General features: G+C 37.1%; 1 protein-coding gene across 6 annotated transcripts in view; it reads right to left on the reverse strand.

The window, feature by feature from the left end:
• The window catches only part of ATXN7L1 (ataxin 7 like 1), a 110,713-nt gene that overhangs the window by 25,623 nt on the left and 66,144 nt on the right, over positions 1-18,946 (reverse strand). For 4 of the 6 annotated variants that reach the window (XM_084206820.1, XM_084206821.1, XM_084206822.1 and 1 more), the window contains one exon: positions 6,928-7,150. In XM_084206820.1, coding sequence (XP_084062946.1) covers positions 6,928-7,150 — 223 coding nt within the window. Of the gene's footprint in view, positions 1-6,927; positions 7,151-12,918; positions 13,069-13,346; positions 13,391-18,946 lie in introns of those variants that run through there. The other 2 variants (XM_084206824.1, XM_084206823.1) reach the window with 2 other exon arrangements.

Here is an 18,946-nt window from a genome sequence, read left to right on the forward strand (position 1 = left end):
AAGCAGGGTTCAAAATAATTCAACTCTTGACTTTCCTGGGCTTCTACAAACCTCTGTTTCTCTGTAGCTGCTGAAGATGATAAACCTCACTCTAAGGGTATTTTTAACATAGGAAAATGTACAAGCATTGATATAAACAATAAGTATACAGAACTATGAGAAGATTTAGACACCAAGACATCTTCTGGAGCTGAAATTAAATTATATAAAACTCCTGTCTCCTGTGGTACTATAACCATAGCCGTTAGTCAGAATACAGTGGGAACTGCAGTAATGTGTAGAGCACTGGCTAGTAATTGAGTAAAAATGTACCTTATTCACAAAATCAGAAATGAATGCAAACACGTAGCTATGAAAGGGAGGATTTGATCCTCTCCTTTTTTAAACTGCTCTGAATTTATTAAATGGCAAGCAAAAATTGTAACACCTCAGCATAAGAATTATTTTGTTTTTGTCTTTAAAACAGATGGCAATTACATTTTCTGAAAATAGGAGAATTTTACATTAAGTAGTTCTACTACACATACACTATATAAAAACATATGAGCAAATCTTCATGCCCAGTGTCTAAGAACTATCTTAATTCAAAATACTGATATTCAGTGAAAAAATCAAGCGCATGATCTGGTTTAGTAGTGAAATATTGTTAATAAAAATGGACAGGGTTTCTCTGTTTTGCAGTGTTCAGAATCTCAGATCCTAGGGCACATATGGCTGGATCACTGTGATAATGAAAAATGCCCAGGGGAGGGAATATTTTGCCTTCATTTTGTTACAGATCAACAAGTCAACCTTCATTATACATTTCATTGTAGTGTAGGAGAAAAAATAAAAATACTCCTGATGCGCCTTAGTTTTAGCTTTCATATTTTTTAGATTCTGTACTGCCTTAATGTGTGACTCTGAACTTCATATTAAGCAATAGCAAGTTCTCCTCACAGTTCAGTCAGACAAAACAATCCTTTTCCAGCCTGAGAACCAAGGACACCGTTGCAGCTTCAGGCCCAGAAAGTATAAACAACAGCAAAGTGAGGAGAGCAATCTGGGAGGATGGGACTTCATAACCTGAAGCTGTAATTGGACAATTAACCCCAACATGTAACTGGACCAAAAGCTCTAAGTGTGAAAACTGTGACCAGCTGTCCATCACGAGTCCATCTTGGGCAGAGCCAGGGCCAGGCTCTTGCACTGCCCAAGGTGGATCCCCTGAAGGCCTTTCAATAAATCCCTACTTTATTCCTTTAACTCTGCCTAGCCTCTTCAGGCACCACGCCAGTACCTGTGGGTATACACATTCTATAGGATTTCTGGTACTCTATAGGAATTATTTATGATTTCAGAAGCTACAGATTATAACTTCTCTCTCTCTTTTACTGCATTGAACAGTATGTTAGCCTCAGCATAACAAACAAAGAGTAATTTATTACCAAATAGCTAATTGGAAGGTCCACAGGACCAGTGACTGGAGTAAACTACTAAGGTCTTACAAAGTAAATAAATCACAAATGTTCATATTTTTATTTGGTAGTTAGAAAGAATTTTCTTCCCAGAGTTTTTTGAGTAAAAAATTGAGGATTTATTTCAAAAGTTTGTTAGAAAAAGAAAACCCAGGTTTTTAGTCTTATTTACTGTATTTTAAAAGGAGTTTTTAACAATAAGCTTGTTAGATTTTTTTAAAGACAGCTGTTGAAAGGGACAATTAGAAAAGCAACATGCAACAAACATAAAAAGTGAGGAAAAAAAATCTATTCAGTAAAGACTTTTTTTGACAAAAGAAACTCTAGTAAGAATAGCAGTATCTACCTAATAGGCAATAAAAATTACTACCAAAGCAAACACATCAGAAATATTCATTATTTCTTCTGCACTAAGAAGGAAATAGGATAACTCTCTCCAGTCAGATAAAAATGCTTTCTGATTCCTTCAGTAAGTGCAAAGTGCCCTCTGAAAAATAATGATTGATTTTTTTCTTTTTACATAAGGGAATCTGCATAATGTGACAATGGGTTCCAAAAGAGTTTGAGCAATATTGGGTCTCAGCATATTAATTTTTAATTGAATCTTGGAATCTTAGAGAAGCTAGCTGAGCACTGCTCTTTTATCCGTGCTGAAAACCCAAACCAAAGTGTCTTGGAAAAAATATTCGAAAAGCTAATAAAAATAAACTGATAAACAATAAGCTGACATGGTTTTGCTGAGGATCAGATTCTGGCAAACAAATATGGTTTCACTTTTTGATGAAGTTACCAGTTAAGCTGACAAAGACAACCATGAAAATGTTCCAGTTTTTGAAAGGCATTATAAAACACAAATAAGGATGATTTAAAAGCAAATGTTAAACAATATGAAATTCAAATCTAGTTTTTCCAAGATTTATGATTCATTAGGGGTGTGTTGCTGGGGCATTTTTAGCCATCATTACCAAGTCTAACATGAACAAAATCTTCAATGGACTTGAGAAATAAAGATAAGATTGCTGGTGATAATGTGGCTGATGGAATCAGGATTGACAGGAACTAAATAATAAAGAGACGAAGTTATAAAAAGCAGTATGGAGTGTCTGGTAAAGTTCATTCACTCAGAGACATTTTAATACAAATGAATGTAAAGTTACACATAAAATAACAAGCTGTTCAGTCTGCAGTGCAATACAGGGAAACAACACACTGGAAAACAGTTACACAAATATTTAGTGGTCACAATGAATAAGCAATATGGGGCTTTATTGTACTGTTGTGCTTATATCAACAATGGGATATGGCAAGTAAGAAGCAGTTTTCACATGTCTCTGGTTAAACTGATACTGGAATATGGCTTCTAGTGTTGCTGACCAGTGGGAAAATACCAGTGTTGATGAATTAGAAAGGAACCAGTAAAGGTTCAAAAATGAGGACTACAAAAAGTGCGTAGTCATGACAGGCTTTAGAAGCTCTTTTCAAATAAGGTAACATTTCCTTCTGTTTTCTCATGCTTTGTTGGGCAGTTGGACTAGATGACCATTGTAGGTCCCTTCCAGCATGCAAGAAAAATAACTGTAGTATGTCACAATACTTTTCATACCTGTAGCTCCTCTTACTTCTGTTTTCCTTTCTCTTGGCTTTTAAAAATTATTTCTCCTTCTCATTATGTAATTTTGCTGGGCTTATGTTTTGGTCATTTGTAACTATATTAATTCTAAAAGCTCAGCCACTCATCCAACTCTTCAAATTTGTGAGAAAAGAAACTCATAAATATTTAAAAACATAAAACATTGCTCTATTCTACATTGCTGGAATTGCCTCTACAATGTACAAAATGTTTGTGATTTAATGTTAGATTATATGGTCCAAGTTAACCCGGCTGAGTTTTGCTTCCGTGCTACAATAGGAATATCCTTAAATCATAACTATCTTCACTTTCTAAGCCTTAGTATGAACAATGATATCTCATTATAGAAATAAAGCCCAAGAGATGATTAAAAAATACTTTGAAAAGTGACATTATAAATTTTAAAGGATTGCCCAGGGGTATACCTTTGGGATCCTTTTTCTGTTTACAGAAAGAGCTGTTTTTCTCTGTGTTGATGAAAATCACATCATTTCCATCTCATTTTTTTCATTTTCAGAACTTCTGGCAGGCTAAACTTTGTGGTGGGAGGCCAAGGAAATCTGCTTCCACTGGTTTCTCAGCACTAGGTTACTTCAACACTCTACCCCAATTCAATGCTGCCCTAGGATCATGGATAGGTGGAACGGAACACTCTGTAGCATCACAGCATCTAAATCCACCACCAGCACCCAGAAGCTGTGCTGGGGCACAGCAAGTGAAGCAGCATCCTTTGGGAAGGTCAGCAATGAGGAAGAGAGCTCCCTTCATTTGGCCAGGTCAGCAATGAGGAAGAGAGCTCCTGGCTGCAGGAATTCCTTTTATAAAGGGTAAGCATCTGAGCTATGCTTACTAATTATGATCACTTGTTCATTATTATTGTTATTTCTACCAATTCCTTGCCCTTTTCTCCCCAGTTTCTACCATTCTGCTATACCTCTTACCACCCTGACTGCAAGCTGCAGAAAATGATGGCTTGCATTTATCTTGTGCACAGTGCAGTGGTGCTCCAGCTCTGCTCCATCCCTAAGCACTGCTGTATTAATAGCAACGATGGTAGAGATACAGGGGGGAAAAAATCAGAACTGACAGATATTTCTGGATGATGTATTCACAATAATACTTTATATTCCAACTACAAGAAGGGAGATATTAAAACAGCAGCTAAAAAATTAAACAGTTCCAGATCTCTTTTATCTGATCATTCCAATCATGACTTTTTAAAGCGTTAGCCATGGAGCAACCAGAACTTCTGGAGCACATCTCAGAACAACACAGGACATGAACAAGAGAAAGAGCTACTTGGTCAATGGGTAAGATGATGCCTCAACAAAAACTATTACAAATTTAACAAGAGAAGGTGGACCTACATGAAGGCAGGCACAGCAACAGATCTACTGGGCTATACTGTTGCAGAGGCCATTCCCAAAATTCTAATTGTAACAACTAAAATTTAAAGGGGATGCTGTACAAAACAATCAGGCAAGCCCAACAAAGGTTGTTCCAGGTCTGAAAAGCAATCACTAAAGTGATATAATTTCTGAAATAAGCTGATTTGACAACTGTCTGGAAGAACTTAGGTCAAATAAATGTTTGGTATGAGAATACAATGTAACAGACAAAAGCATTGAAGACCTGGAAGCTTCTGAGGATGACAAACCACAACACACTTGGATGCACCATGAATCCTATTTGCATTTTTGAGGCAAATGTTTCTGTGTCAGTTGAGTATATCTTTCTAAAAGCTAAGACAAGAAAATTCTACGGCTTGTGCAGCAGCTGAATGGAAGACAGAATCTTAAAAACCAATAAATTTTATTAATAATTTCACCTTAAGTCAGATTTGCTGAATATTTTCTAGTATTCTAAATAAATATGATAATCCTCTAATGGAATAGGAACAAACACTTGTCAGCTCTCAGCTGTCAGCTCTCTATAACCTGTGATGATTAGCAGACAGATTTTATTCTTTAACAAGTCATGTAATCTAAGGCACTTAACATTATATTTTGCAAAAGAATTTTATTGATCTTCACTTCAGACTGTTTGTGATTTGCTATGTGGTAATTACCGTATCTTTAACTACTATATGGCTCATTCTTCCCCAAAACAAAACAAAACTGCAGTATGATCTCCCAGCACGGCTGCAAGAATTAGTAGTTCTTGGTACAACTACTGTCATATTCATTGCCAAACAATCAACAGAGCAGTACAACACTTTAAAATGGTTAAATCTACCTTGTTAATAATCATCAGTAAATATTTAGGATGTTACCAATAAAGGGAAAAGGGATTGGTGGAAATGCTCAGTTATTTTGTTCCCTTCCAGCTTTTACTGACTGCCAGAACGACATCTGTTGCCAGAACGGAAGATATTGTTTATAAATTCAGTGAGTCTGCTGAAATGTGGATATGTAAGTTGCTGTCTGTAACACAATGAAAAATAGGTTTATAGTCAATAGGGTTAAGACTCTGAAGTCCTTTCTGAATTTCTTTTAATTATACTTATAAAAGAATCCTCTCTTGTATAAAATTCCCCTCCAAATTCAGAAGAAAAAGTCACCATTCAGTCAATAATATTTCATTTCAAGTAGTAAATCAGGTACTTAGACGTAGCTGAGACAGAGGCTATTCTGCTATTCTAGTTAATGTGTGAGTGTAAAGTCTGACCATCAGATTTCCCATTTTCAGAATTTTATACCATAATTGCTCACAATACTCATTATGCTTGAAAAGATGGTAGGTCCAGATTTATAGGAAGAATGTATTTTTCCAGGGCAAGGTAAATTCTACAGCTAGGCAGAAGCTGCTGTCTTTGAAATCATGCCAACTTGTGCACATTTCAGGGAGAAACATGAGCTATGCCTTTAAAATAATCTGAGCTTATTCTTTGTCTCATGAGTGAATGGTTTGCATTAAATGATTTACTGTTTCAAGGAAGTTGTGTCCAGAAGCCCTACTTAAAATCATGACCTTCTTGTGATAGGTATTACATATAAAAGGGAAGGATCTATAAAGTAAGTAGATAAATCTTAAGAAAAAGGAAGTCTCACTATCTCAAATTTACAGACAGAGAACTGAAGCTGAAGAGACCAAGGCATAACAGAACCAGAAACTGAACCCAGATCTCAAGTCACCAACCTAATGGCCTAATCACAGAGCATCTTTCCTGTAGATAATGAAGACAAAACAGTTTTTTAAGGGATAAAATATTGACCCAGTTCTGCTGCCATTTATATTTTTGCAGCTCTGCGGCTATCGTCACAGTCACGGGAGGATGGGCACAGCAGTCTCAAAGTCTGTATGTGTACATATATCACAGTACATGATGTAAGACACCCCAAAATAGTGATTTTTGCAGCCAGAATTTTCTTGTTATCTTATAAGGCATCAAACATTATCAAAACACAGAATGAACTCCAAAAGCAGCTGCTATTGAAGATAATTGACTATAACCAGTAAGTTTTCACAAACATCAGTTAAGCCAATATTAAGAACTCGGCAAAAAATATCCTGTTTAAAAGCATCAGTTCTAAGGGCTGATAGTGTAATGGAAGATGGACTTTAAAGATAGCAAACTGTGTCAAAACCTCACTTGCTACAGGCATCTTCAAAAAACACATCTGATAGAACACTGAAAAAGTAATTCAGTCCTTCTTGCACTTCCTATATATAATTTTTTTTTCTTCATTAAAAAATATCCCAGTTTCCTCCCTTAGAAATACAGAGGCTTAAATTGTAAACTTAGGTAAAATGAGAATTTGGATTTTTTTAATGATTGCATATATATAGAGAGATGTTGTGAACACCAACATCTTTGGTAACTATTATTTTGGTACTTACCATGGTTTATCCCGTGACACTTTTGAAGGAAAGACTGTGTGCTGTTTGCTACTGGAGGTAAGTAGATTGTCTTTGGGCGTTTTGAATGGCTTTGAGTTGCTGCTGACAGGGTTATGGCCGCTGATACAGGATTTCGGTTTCATCTGTACTAGGGATGTCCTGGAATTACAGGCTGGAGAAGCTGGAGAAGGGGAAGGTTTACACATTGAACTGTGTCTTCGTTCTGTAACAGAAAAGGAATGAATTTTACAGTATGTCATGGGCTAAAATTAAAAATACAAGTTGGGAAAGAGGAAATTGTTCTTCTCTATGCCAGATACAATGATTTTCTTCACTCCAAAGAATACCAGTTCATTACTATTGTGAATGTTATCAAGCCAAATGATAATTAGACAAAATCAGCTTCATAAAGTGCTCTGAAAAAAAGGTAAAAAATAGTAAAATAAATGGCAATAATCTATCAGAAAATTTGTATTTGGTGTCCCAAGTCTTTCATGCCAAGAAGAAAAGAGAGTATGTAACAGCTAACATGACTCAGTAAAATGCTCTGTGACAGATATGCAATTGCTCTTAAAATGGCTTATGATGGATTCATCTGACCTGGTTGTTGGGCAGTTTACTTTATGACTATCTTGTTTCAATTTTAATGAGAAATTGTAGGAAAACAACAGGAAGACTGGAAAGTAGCAAAAGGTCTACTGCCCCCAGCCCTGCCACAGAGAGGCAGGCTCTGCCTGGTTCACTTGGTTATCTCCAAGGACCATTCAAAAGTTTGGGGGTGTTTCCAAACAGAGAAAATGACATGTGCAAAAAACCCAGGAAGTTTATGTCTCAGTAACAAATGTGGCATGTGGAGGTCAGCACTGCTCATGCTCACACCAGAGGCCTCTCAAGCACTGCAAAAAAGCAAGGCCTGACTGATCCTGCACAAGACAATCAGACTTCAGTGAAATTGTTTTGATTGGATCATTATTAGTATCTTTTAAAATATAAATGTCCTATCCCTCCTATTGTTAAGTAAAAAGACTGTTTTGGCCATTCTTTACTAATGATATCTTTCTCCAGGGTAGAAGTGCCAGTGCTTGGCCAGCCGGCCGCATCAGTGTGCAGCAAACAACAGGCTTGTGCTGTGAACTTCAGCACAGCTACAAAATCCTACAAGAGACAGGAGCTGATCTGTGCGCTAAGATTTTTCAGGGGTGCTGTAAACCTTGAACAGTCCTGTTGGCCCCATTTGTGAAGCACCCTTTCCCCAGCCCCGGTGCTCCCTAGCCAAAGGCAGCAGCGGGTGGCACGGACGGGCTGGGGGAAGAGGAATTTTCCGGTCAGCAGGGCCTGGCTCGTTGGCACTGACTGCAGCCTGCTGGTGCCCAAACACCAAGAGCCTGATCACAGAAGGGATCAGAAAGGTACCCCCACAACCAACACAGTAATCAAATGTAGCAAGCAGAATGTAAGCATAGGCTGAGTACTTCAGACAAGCTGGAGTTTCTCATTCAACATGCAGCAATTTTTCTTTGTCTAAAGCCTTCAGCACTTAACTTGAAGAATCCAAGTGGGTGCTACTCTTTGAGCTTGACCACCATCACACAGTCAACCAAGAGCAGGTTAAGAAAGCACCAGTGACCTGCTACTACACGGGAAGGTTTTGTGTTTGCATCATGAACCCTGCACTTGCTAGTTTGATATTTCAAGGACACCTAAGAAAAATTTTCCCACAGAGAATCAAAACATGACAATTTGTCTGGCATCCTCACAAGTAAAAACTTGCCAGTAGCAGAAGGATTCATCCATGATTAACTTGCAATACGCAAACACCTCAAGAACAAAGAGAAATGCTTAAAAAAAATTCCAAAATATTTCTGTTAGATCTCAAATGATTGAATAAAGACATTTTTAATTTCAGATCAAGCATTTCCATATCTTCACATTCAAAGCTTTAATTACAAATGCTGGAATTTCCTCCAGATTCTCCAGCAATTGAAGAGCAAAACAGTCTTAATTTTTTTCCCAAACACAAAAGTATCTATCCTTACTCCCAAAATGTCCCCTATCATCTGCCAGTTTTCACCCTACCACACACTTCAGTGTGCAGCCTTTTCCTTTAAAACTCCTTTGCAGGATGCAGTGGATTTACATTCATTTCACCACATATTTGTGGTAACACTTGTGTAAACTACACATCTGATTCTGAAACACTTCCATTCACAAACTATTTCTTTTATTAAATAATAGTTAATGTTTCAAGATTTAACAATCTTCTCAGCATCTATTTAATCAATTTAAGTAGGCTAATCAAAATTTGCAACTTTCCCATTAATTAATGGAGGACTGATGAAAAGGCAATGCTATGCTACCAACAAAATCAAGCTGTATATAAAGTAAAACTTGGGAGAAAACGTTTTCCACACACATACTATATAAACTTAGGATTAATTACTCCAATTTTCAACACAGCTACTGGTTTTCTTTTCTTTGCTTTCTAGCAAACTGTGTCATCAATATGAGCCCTGTGATATGTTTGGAAATGAAATATATTATTTTTATTAAAATTCATCTTCTGGAAAGACAAATGTTCAAGATACTGATTGGTGATCATTTTTGTGATCGGAACTGACTGCTATAATTAGCATTTCCTTTTAATCTCTCAAACTCCCCTTTTCCCCCAAAACATGGCTACAGAAAGTCTTCCACCTTTTAGACAGACTCCAATACACATTTGAGTATGATCAGCGTTACCCAGATTTTCTTCAAATTTCTTAGAATGGAAATGGAAACTGTCACCTCTGTAAAGTCCTACAGGAGAAAGAATGTGAATAGCCAGTGCCACACAACTAGAGGTGTTCTGAGACACTGCTTGGATGGGTAAAATCTGTGCATTTCCTCACAAAAGTTAATGTTACTTCAATGTCAGCAGCAAAAGATGGCAACAACACCTTGCAAATATGGCACAGTGGAGAGCTGGAAGAGCAATTCCCTCCAAAGGGGCATAAAGTCCTGAGCTGGGCAAGCATGCTTCTTGCAAAAGGCTGTATTTGACAATGGTGTGAATTCTCAGACAAATCTCAATGGTGAGGGCATAAATTATAACTAAATATTGGTGTACATTCCTTCTCAAGAACTATCAAGTTCCCTCTTGATTCTTCATTCCTTACAATGTATGTGGTAGTCAATCACTCTTAGACACTGGTAATAGGTTTCAGAGAAATAATGGGAATATATGACAAAAAAAGGTCGTCAGCTGTCAGATGAGCTGCTTAAACCAGGGTGGTGGTGGCCTCCTCTGTCAAATTGACTTTTGTGGTCAAATCTGTTTTAAACATTTTTTAATAATTTGTCTGTTCCTATTTTACATATGTAAAAGGAATGACACACAATGTCCAATCTACTATTATACAGCCTATGCAATAAATTAATGTGTGAATAAAAGACATTTGCACATCAAATAGTTGTGATAAAATTAAATATTCACATACTAGCATATTCAGGAGACAATCAGCTATCTGTGTAACACTTTCTACGCTCATTTGCAGTTCATATGCAGACAGATTAGATCTAGTAAAGCAGGTGAACTTGTATTCACACAGCTGTGGACATTGCTGTCCCTATTCACATACACCAGTGATACAGCCAGTGGACATTGATGAAAATAAAGAAGAATGAAAGTTTTTGCCCCTAGAAATGATTAAATGCAGCAAGGCAACTAGAAAACCAGTTATCATCACTGATAAGATACTAACCTAAATTCTGTACACTTTTCAGCAATGCTAGGAATAGAGGCTCCAGTTTAAAAGATAATTTTTCTGATTAATTTAAATACTTCCAAATGAATGCTTACATTCCCCATAAATAACAACACATATTCTGTCTTGTTTCTAAATACCAGGTGCTGTCAAATCCAAGAGCACAAGAGCACAATCAAAGTTACAATCCTCTTTACCACATTAATCTTTCTGCAACCTCTCAGCTGTCTCAGCATGGCCGCTGCAAGCAAGTGACAAGCAACATGTGACTTCTGTCAAACAGTTAACGTATTAATGGCATTAATGTCAGAGGAAAGTTTAACACTCTCACTGAATTACCTCACTGTCTATAGAAAAAATTTCAGATCAATATCTTTTTCTATTCAGTGGCAAGTGTCCGAAAGCCCAGCGCTCCATGTAGTTTTAAGGCACATTGCAAACTCTGCATCAGTAGCATTGCAAATGATCTTAAACCATTCCAGGAGAATCTCCATGTCCTATGGAAACATGGATATAGTCCAACTTTCTCAGCCAAATCTGAATTGTTTGTAGATGTGAAGTCCTTATGTTGTTGGAGACCTAACAGTCCCTGAATCTCCAGAGCTTCTCTCCTATGCCCTTATACTCCATTTTTAATCCTCCTTCCTGCCTCCTGTACAATGCAACGCCCTGCCTTTCCCCAAATCTCTGCTGCAGCTGCCAAAGTCCTCTAGGTCTGCCTTTAAATCTGTAATTCCACTGGATCCTCTCTGATGGGTCACCAGGGAATACTAGCAGCTGTTTTGCAGGAAACGCCACATCTTCTAATCATAAGCAAAAAAAGCAAAGCAATAGAGGGGCAACACAAGCTCCAGAGCCACAAGCACAGTGTGTGGGAAAATGAGGTAAAACCACATTCTGAGTAGAAAGTCTCTTTTCAAATTTTTGCCTTGACTCTTATACGCAAGATCAAGCACTCAGCTCACAGCAAACCTTATAATGACACTACAGCAAATATGATGCCCATAAAACATGTCAAACATTGCAGTTTCCTACCAAAAAAAGATCTTTATGTGATCCTGAAACTGCAGATTATCTCTTATCTAGAGTAGAAACAAAAACCCATTTCTTAGTATATCCCACCTGCATTTACATTGTCACCCAACATATGCTACTCAAAATTGATCAAATCAAGTGAAAAGTTTTTGCTCAGTTAGTGCCTTCTCCATCAATATGATAGACAATCATGGAGGAAAAATGTAAGGATATAATTTGAGCATAGAGAAAGATGTCTTTCATCTTTCAGTGGGTTTTTTTTCAGATACTTTAAACAAAAAAGGAAAAAAACCCCTTCATGTTGTCAGAAGACAGACACTAAAACTTTGTCAGCACGAGTCATTTTGAAACACTACTCTTGTACAGCATGATCTGACTTCCTGTGTACAAGAGGCCTAAAGTAAAAATCAATTTTAGGTTGATCCATGAATAACTGAGAGACCCAGTGTTTTGGATTATAGCTTGGTATTACACTTGGTAAAAACAAACAAAATTTAATTGCTAAAACTCTGAAAGGTAAGTAAGTTATTTACTGCTAGTAAAAATTTATAGAATAATAAAACTCCTTTTTATGTTTGTATTCATCACAACACGTGAGTTCATGGTCCTTTTACTTGGAATAGCATAAAATCCAACTGCTCAACACAATATGAATACTGTTACTCCCCATTTACAATATTTAAGCAGATGGTAATGAAATTTAGTATCTCATAGTCTTGTTGATGAAGATGTTACTCATGGTAACTCATACACCGCCTAAGCACGAATTACAGTTTTTCTATTTACATTATATCCTGAGGTGCTTTGTTGCACAGCCTTTCACTGTGCAAAGTTGAGCAATGTACACTTACAATTTCAATAAACCGTAAATGAAACCTACCACTTTGTACTGATCTCAGTTCAAAGTTTGCAAATGTACTTGGCATTAACCCTAATAAAACCAAAACAGAAAAAAACCCACACATGCCCGAAAAGCAACAGCCAGCAACCAGAAAATGAACAACCTAGACTCTAGCAGAAATGTGTCATCTTGCAGGAACTGGCAGCTGGTTCATAACAAGAATTCATAAACACCTTATAAGCACTTTCATTTTGCAGCCACAGTCTGAAAAAACACTAGCAAAACCCGGTACGTGAGGTTAAACAAAAATAAAATTGTATTTGATGTTAGCAAACAACAGCATAATGTTGCAAGATTGAAGGATAACTTTACCAGCTTTTTTGACAAAACACTATTCCAAGTCCAGCTGAAAAAGTTTGGAAATAATATCCGCAAACCGTTCCACCCTTCTTGCACTGCGCACTGGAAAGGAAACAGCACAGTCGGTTTCATTTTGATACTTCTTGTAAACTGACAAAGGAAATAAACTGCCAGCTCCAACCCCCGGACTGATCTGCTGCATAAAACACTGCTCAACAATCACAAGCTTCATTCCAGGTCAAATGACATAATTGGGAAATTATCAAGTGCTAAAATAACCACTGTTCTGCTGGTGTTTATTTACAATAAACACAAGCTTTGCTTTCTGACAGAAACCCACAAAAACGATTCTCCATTTCACAAAGTCTACAAGTGAGTAGGATCAGCAAAATTATGCAAAACATCCTGCTAGAAGAAGAAATGTAAACTGAGCCACTTACAGAGAGGAGCAGGCTGCCAACTTAATCTGATTCTACGACGACTGTAAACATGTACTTTTGGAACGTGAAGCGATTCACATTGCCACAGATGCCGTCAGAGAAACACAGCAACGTGATTAGGTATTCTGCACACGGGGGAAAATCCGGCAGATGACCTGCCGCAGCAAACGCCACATCTCTGCTCGCACACACCAACTGTTTTGACTACAGGCACTTGTTAAGCACCAAGTTTCGGTCCTACCAGTTGGACACCAGAACTGAACCCATGCCAAGAACAACACGAGCTGAAAACGGCTGCAGGGTTTTTTTTTTTTTTCTTTTTCTTTTTTTTTTAAATAATTGTTGATACAACTCAAGTAACTGCAGAAATGAACCAGAGTGCAAAATTAAAAGCAGCAAAACCCACAAGTGTATATTTAGAAGAGGACACTGAATTTTTACTTCCTTGATCCAGGAAAACATCATGTTCATCCTACAACACAGTAGGATGAACATGATGTTTTCCTGGAAATTCTTTTTTTTATTTATGGGATAACCTGGCATTTGTCAGGATAATTATAAAACGCATGAGAAATAGTCTCTAGACTCTCACTGTTTTACATTTACGTGGCCAAATATCATAAAAATGGCAAAATTCCATAAAGATCCACACACAGCACTTCCCAGAACACTATTATTCCTTATGAGTAAAAAGCATGAAAAGAAAGAAGGGTCAAATGGAATTCCAAAGATGCTTCAAATACTGCAATTAATTATCATAAATGTAAACTGAAGCTTCTGGGTATTTGCCTACTTCTTTTATAAGGATTCTGAGATATAAATATGAAGTTCCAAGGTATCACAGAAGTATCAGACAGACAGGAAAACAACAGAAGTGTGAATACCCTGCCCTGGTGACAATGTCAGTCTTCACATCCTTGAGCAGGAAGACCTAGATTTAACTGTATAGCTGTTTCTACAGCTATAAAAGGGGATATTAATGATTTAGAGTATTAACTTGATTTAAAAAGGAATTGAAGACTTAAGTAGGAATTTATCACTCCTGTAATGACACAATTCTACACGTGTAACCAGTATTTGCCACCTGACACATTGCTACTGCAGAAAAAAATGACAATTTTCAACTCTATATTTCTCAGCTCACCAAGGCCAAAAATCCCCAGGCAAAAAAGAAGTAACAGAGCAAGCGAATCTTGGGTACACACTTTTGTGAGTGACAGCCTACCAAAGAAAAGCAAGGAAAGCTTATGCACAGAAATTTCACATTCTGCTGGAGGAGATGCACAGTTAAGTCCAACATGAAATGAGAGTCTGAGCTAAATACCACCTCAAACCTTGTGTCCAGCACCACAAGGACAGCCCTCACCATTGCACTCGTATCTTACTACCTGCTGACCCACATTCCCACTATTTTTGTACTTGGAGGATGGAAATGCATTATCAGCCCTAAACTTAGGACAGACATATCAGGTGAAATGCTAAAATATTTCTAGCAATCAAGCCACAGTACTCTCAAAGGTAAATACTGCCAACAAATCAGAATATTGTGGGTGATTTTATATGTGAAGAGAAATCTTTTATTTGGCTAAATGTACAAATTTATAAACAAATCATCTATTTATTTATTCAAACACCCGACTTAAATAATTACACTCCAGATTGTTGCAAAATAGAGGAAAATCTAGTATTGTCATCCTCTCATGCTTTGTACCATATAATAGACCTTTTCCCTCAGGCAGAACTTTCACATTCAAGGTCGTCTAATGACACATATTTTTATTCATTTATAGTTATGAGGTAAAATATTTCACTGTATCTCTATTTCCCTCTTTACTTATTTTCCTTAACTATATTTACATAACAATAACAAAATAAAGTAATTAATGTACATTATTGCTTTAAGAACAAATTAAATGTTTCCCCACATTTATCATAAACCAGAAATGTTTAATGTTTCTTTAATGCTTTACTTAATCCAAAAATATATAATGTCATTCCTTTTTACTGTTAGGAAAAGATTGCAGAGTGAGATGGGACTACTGAGGTGGTTTGGAAAAAAAACAGTGCTCTATTATGATTCTGAGAAAAAAGGCTATCATTTTTAGGTGACATACTCTTCACCTGGCTCTGTGAAAAACATGACACCAGATTCTATTCAATATCAAGATCTCATATCATTATCTGATTTTATCATTCCATACAAATAACTTCTAGAGAAATAGTAACTTCACTGAAATTAGCCCAAAATAACATCTTTGCAGGACTTGCATATAAGCTGTTGTTTAAACCTTCTGGCTTTTTCTTTTACTTGGGATCCAAACCCAGCACCTGGTGAGTCAATGTATTTCTTACCAAGCTTTTTCTTAAGCACAGAAAAAACGGAAATTTTTTTCTATAAATTCGTAGGTTTGAATGGTAAATTGCTCCATCTCTGTTACCATAGGCTTCTCTGTCCCCCAGCAGCCTCATAATTTCATCCTGTATCCACAGTCTTTGTCCCTCTCCCCAAGGGATAAGTTCTGTTTGGTCTGCAGGTAGACGCGTGCCAGCTGTCAGTACAAGCTGCAAATGTGCTGCTAGCACATGGAATACTGTTCTCTGGGCCACGTTATTTAAGCTATCTCCTCACACTTGCTGATTTTCACAAGACTGCTGAAACTTCAGATTTTTGAACCAAACCAGCAAAGAGCTAAAAATTCTCAGACAAAACAGAAAATAGATACAATCACATAAGGTCTATTGCTATTACTATTTTTATTACTAGTAGCATTATTACAATAATTATAATATTTTAGGAAATCCAAGCTAAAATCTATATATGATTTTTTTACTTGGTTTTCTGTGTTTGCCACTCCTCATGGGTATTCCAAGGCATCAAATTAATTCCCTTGGAATATTCTGACATCATTTCAAAATCCAGGTAACGATACAGATCTGCCCAGCTAGGGACACTTGTTTTGTTTTGAAAATTGAATGAGCCTACATTTAAGTTTCAATTGGCTTTATCAAAACCTGCTACAAAAGCAGCATAGCTGTCAGTTCAGAGTATTTCCTCATTCCAGACATTTTAGATAAATCAGTTCACTCATCTTTCAAGCACGTTATTTGCCAGAGGTAAGAAAATCTATTATTTAGAATGCTGCATGAATAACCACAAGTGATAACCCCTTAATACACAGCCTCCAAAATGAATGTGGAAAAACAATTCCTGAAGAGGTCACTTGTTCACATTTCCCTCATTACATACAATAGCTCTTACAAACAAGAAACCAAACTCTTAACCTTCTACAGAAAAAAAACTCAAGAGACAGCACTGAAAAACATATCCAAATACAAAAGTGGGTTTGTAGGGCATTTTTAATCTGTTCTTCTCCCTTTAAAAAACTCTTTAGTTTTGTATTTACATACAGATTCTTAATTCTAAAGTTGGCTTTCACTTTAACTTACATAATTTATGACTTCTAACTGTGCAAACTAAAGAAACTCAGACCTAACTGCACATGAATGAAATAAATGCAAATTAACCTCTGAGAGTCCAAGTGACAACTACTTCATATTCTGTCTCTTCATGCACCCCTTGACCATTCAACACTGCAATGAACTTCACATAATACAAATTACTTCTTCTGGATAAACTATTTCTCCATTCATAATTTAACAAATTTCCCTTCATTGCTTGTGATGAGAGTTTTTTATGTCCACAATATTAAATGTCCGCTATACCTATATAGATACAGATATATAAGATTTTCTTTCTCAGATAGGTATTTGCTCAGTTTTTTTCAAGTTGAGTTTTCCAAAGTTTGTTGAAGCCTGATCAGTGTTTCAGATGCTGTGTGAAGAAAGGCATTTTCCAAGGCCACACAGCCATTAGAGTGCATTAATTTAAAGCATTCAAAGTTTATTCACCCACTGATGTTGCCTCTGTTTTAGAATAATATGGCAGGAATGACACAGGGAGAAGAGAAAGGTGAATACCAGTGCAACTATCTACCAAGGTGCAAGAACTGCTGTGACAGCACAGCTGTGCAATTCTGTTTTCCTTTCTCCCACTTCCAATGCCCTGAATAAACTGTCATCCAGTGTGGATGGCTCTAACTTTCCATGGATCTGCTCAGAAGCACATATGTACCATATTTTAGAAAAACTTTTGGGAAAAAAAAAGAAAAAGTATGTGCTCACCAGCTGAAGACACAGATATTTTTCCTAGGAGGCATTCTAATTACTTTCTATAAGCTAATAGAAAAACAATCTTATTAAAGCAAGGCATAGCTCAACTCAGAACAATTCTTGTGAATTTTAACATGGACAGTAAGCAAACAAACCAAGACAATTAGAAGTCCAACTCGAAGCAAGTCTATACAAATGAACCAGTTTTACCTAAAGACATTTAACTATTACATAAGTAAAAGGATGTCTCTGAGAAGAAGCATGCAATAAATAATCTTTCCAAGGTATCAAATGTTTCATGTGTGTCAGTCATTTTTGGTTTAAACCCCAAGAGTCAATTGGAGCATATGTAATAAAACATTAGGATGATTACTTCCTACTAGGACTTAGCTGGCTTTTTGTAGAGCTAGAACCTGGTTTCACCATGATTGCTGTAACATTTCACTTCAGGTGGGAAGATATGAATAGGACATATGTTTGCCAAGACATGAGAGTAACCCTTGGTCAGCCAAGAAATGACTACAGAGAGTAAGCTTGGAAGCTAACAGGAAGAAGAGAAAACAATTTTAAGACAAGGATTTCAAAGTGGGTTATTTATAGAGTCAACACTCAATTATCCATGGTCAGATTATCTGTACCATAGATGCAGAAACAAATCAGCTCCAGCTGGGCCCATTAGCAGAGGTGCAGCTCAGTGCAAATGTCCCCACACTTCTAGGGACACTGTGGGTTTAAAAATTACCCCACATCTTTTTCAGCATAAGACTGAAGTCCTTTTTTCAATCTAAAGTGAGTCACTTCGGATGTTTCTGTATAGCACTTCCAAAGGCAAGAGCACTGGGGAAAACGGCAAAGACTTCAGACAAAGCCACTGCCTGGCAGTGTTACCCCCGTGCTCTGGGTCCCAAGAAACTTTATGAACTCAGGCACAGCGTCAAGCCCGAGCTGGCTGTGTGCATTCCTGCACTCTGTGTCAGGGCTGCGGCCTCCGGCAGGGAGCTGGGTGCAGACAAGCACCAGATACTTGTGACAAAGCAGGAGCCAGGCACCAGCCAGCATAGCAAACAGCAGGCACCTCAAATACAGCTGGGGTGGCCTCTGTGCAGAGGGACTGAGCTGTGAGATCCCTTGAGATTACAATTTAAATTTAAGTCATTTAAACCAGATATTCTAAATGAGGGAAATATTAAAAGAAGTAATTTCTAACTTTAAGAAAAACACAGCCACAGCAATATCAATCCAGCTTGAAGCTGTTTTCCTGGCCACAATGCCAAAAATGTAATTGACAGTGAAATACAAAGGTAGATTTAAAAAAGGGAAGGAAATGGAAAAAATCCAACATGACATTTCTTACCTACCAATTGCTTCCTCTGAATCAGACTATCTGTGTTCTTGCTCAAGGACTGAAACCTTTCTCCATCTGTCAGGAG

The sequence above is a fragment of the Fringilla coelebs genome (genome assembly GCF_963513975.1).
Source record: "Fringilla coelebs genome assembly, chromosome: 5".
In the NCBI taxonomy this organism is placed as follows: Eukaryota; Metazoa; Chordata; class Aves; order Passeriformes; family Fringillidae; genus Fringilla; species Fringilla coelebs.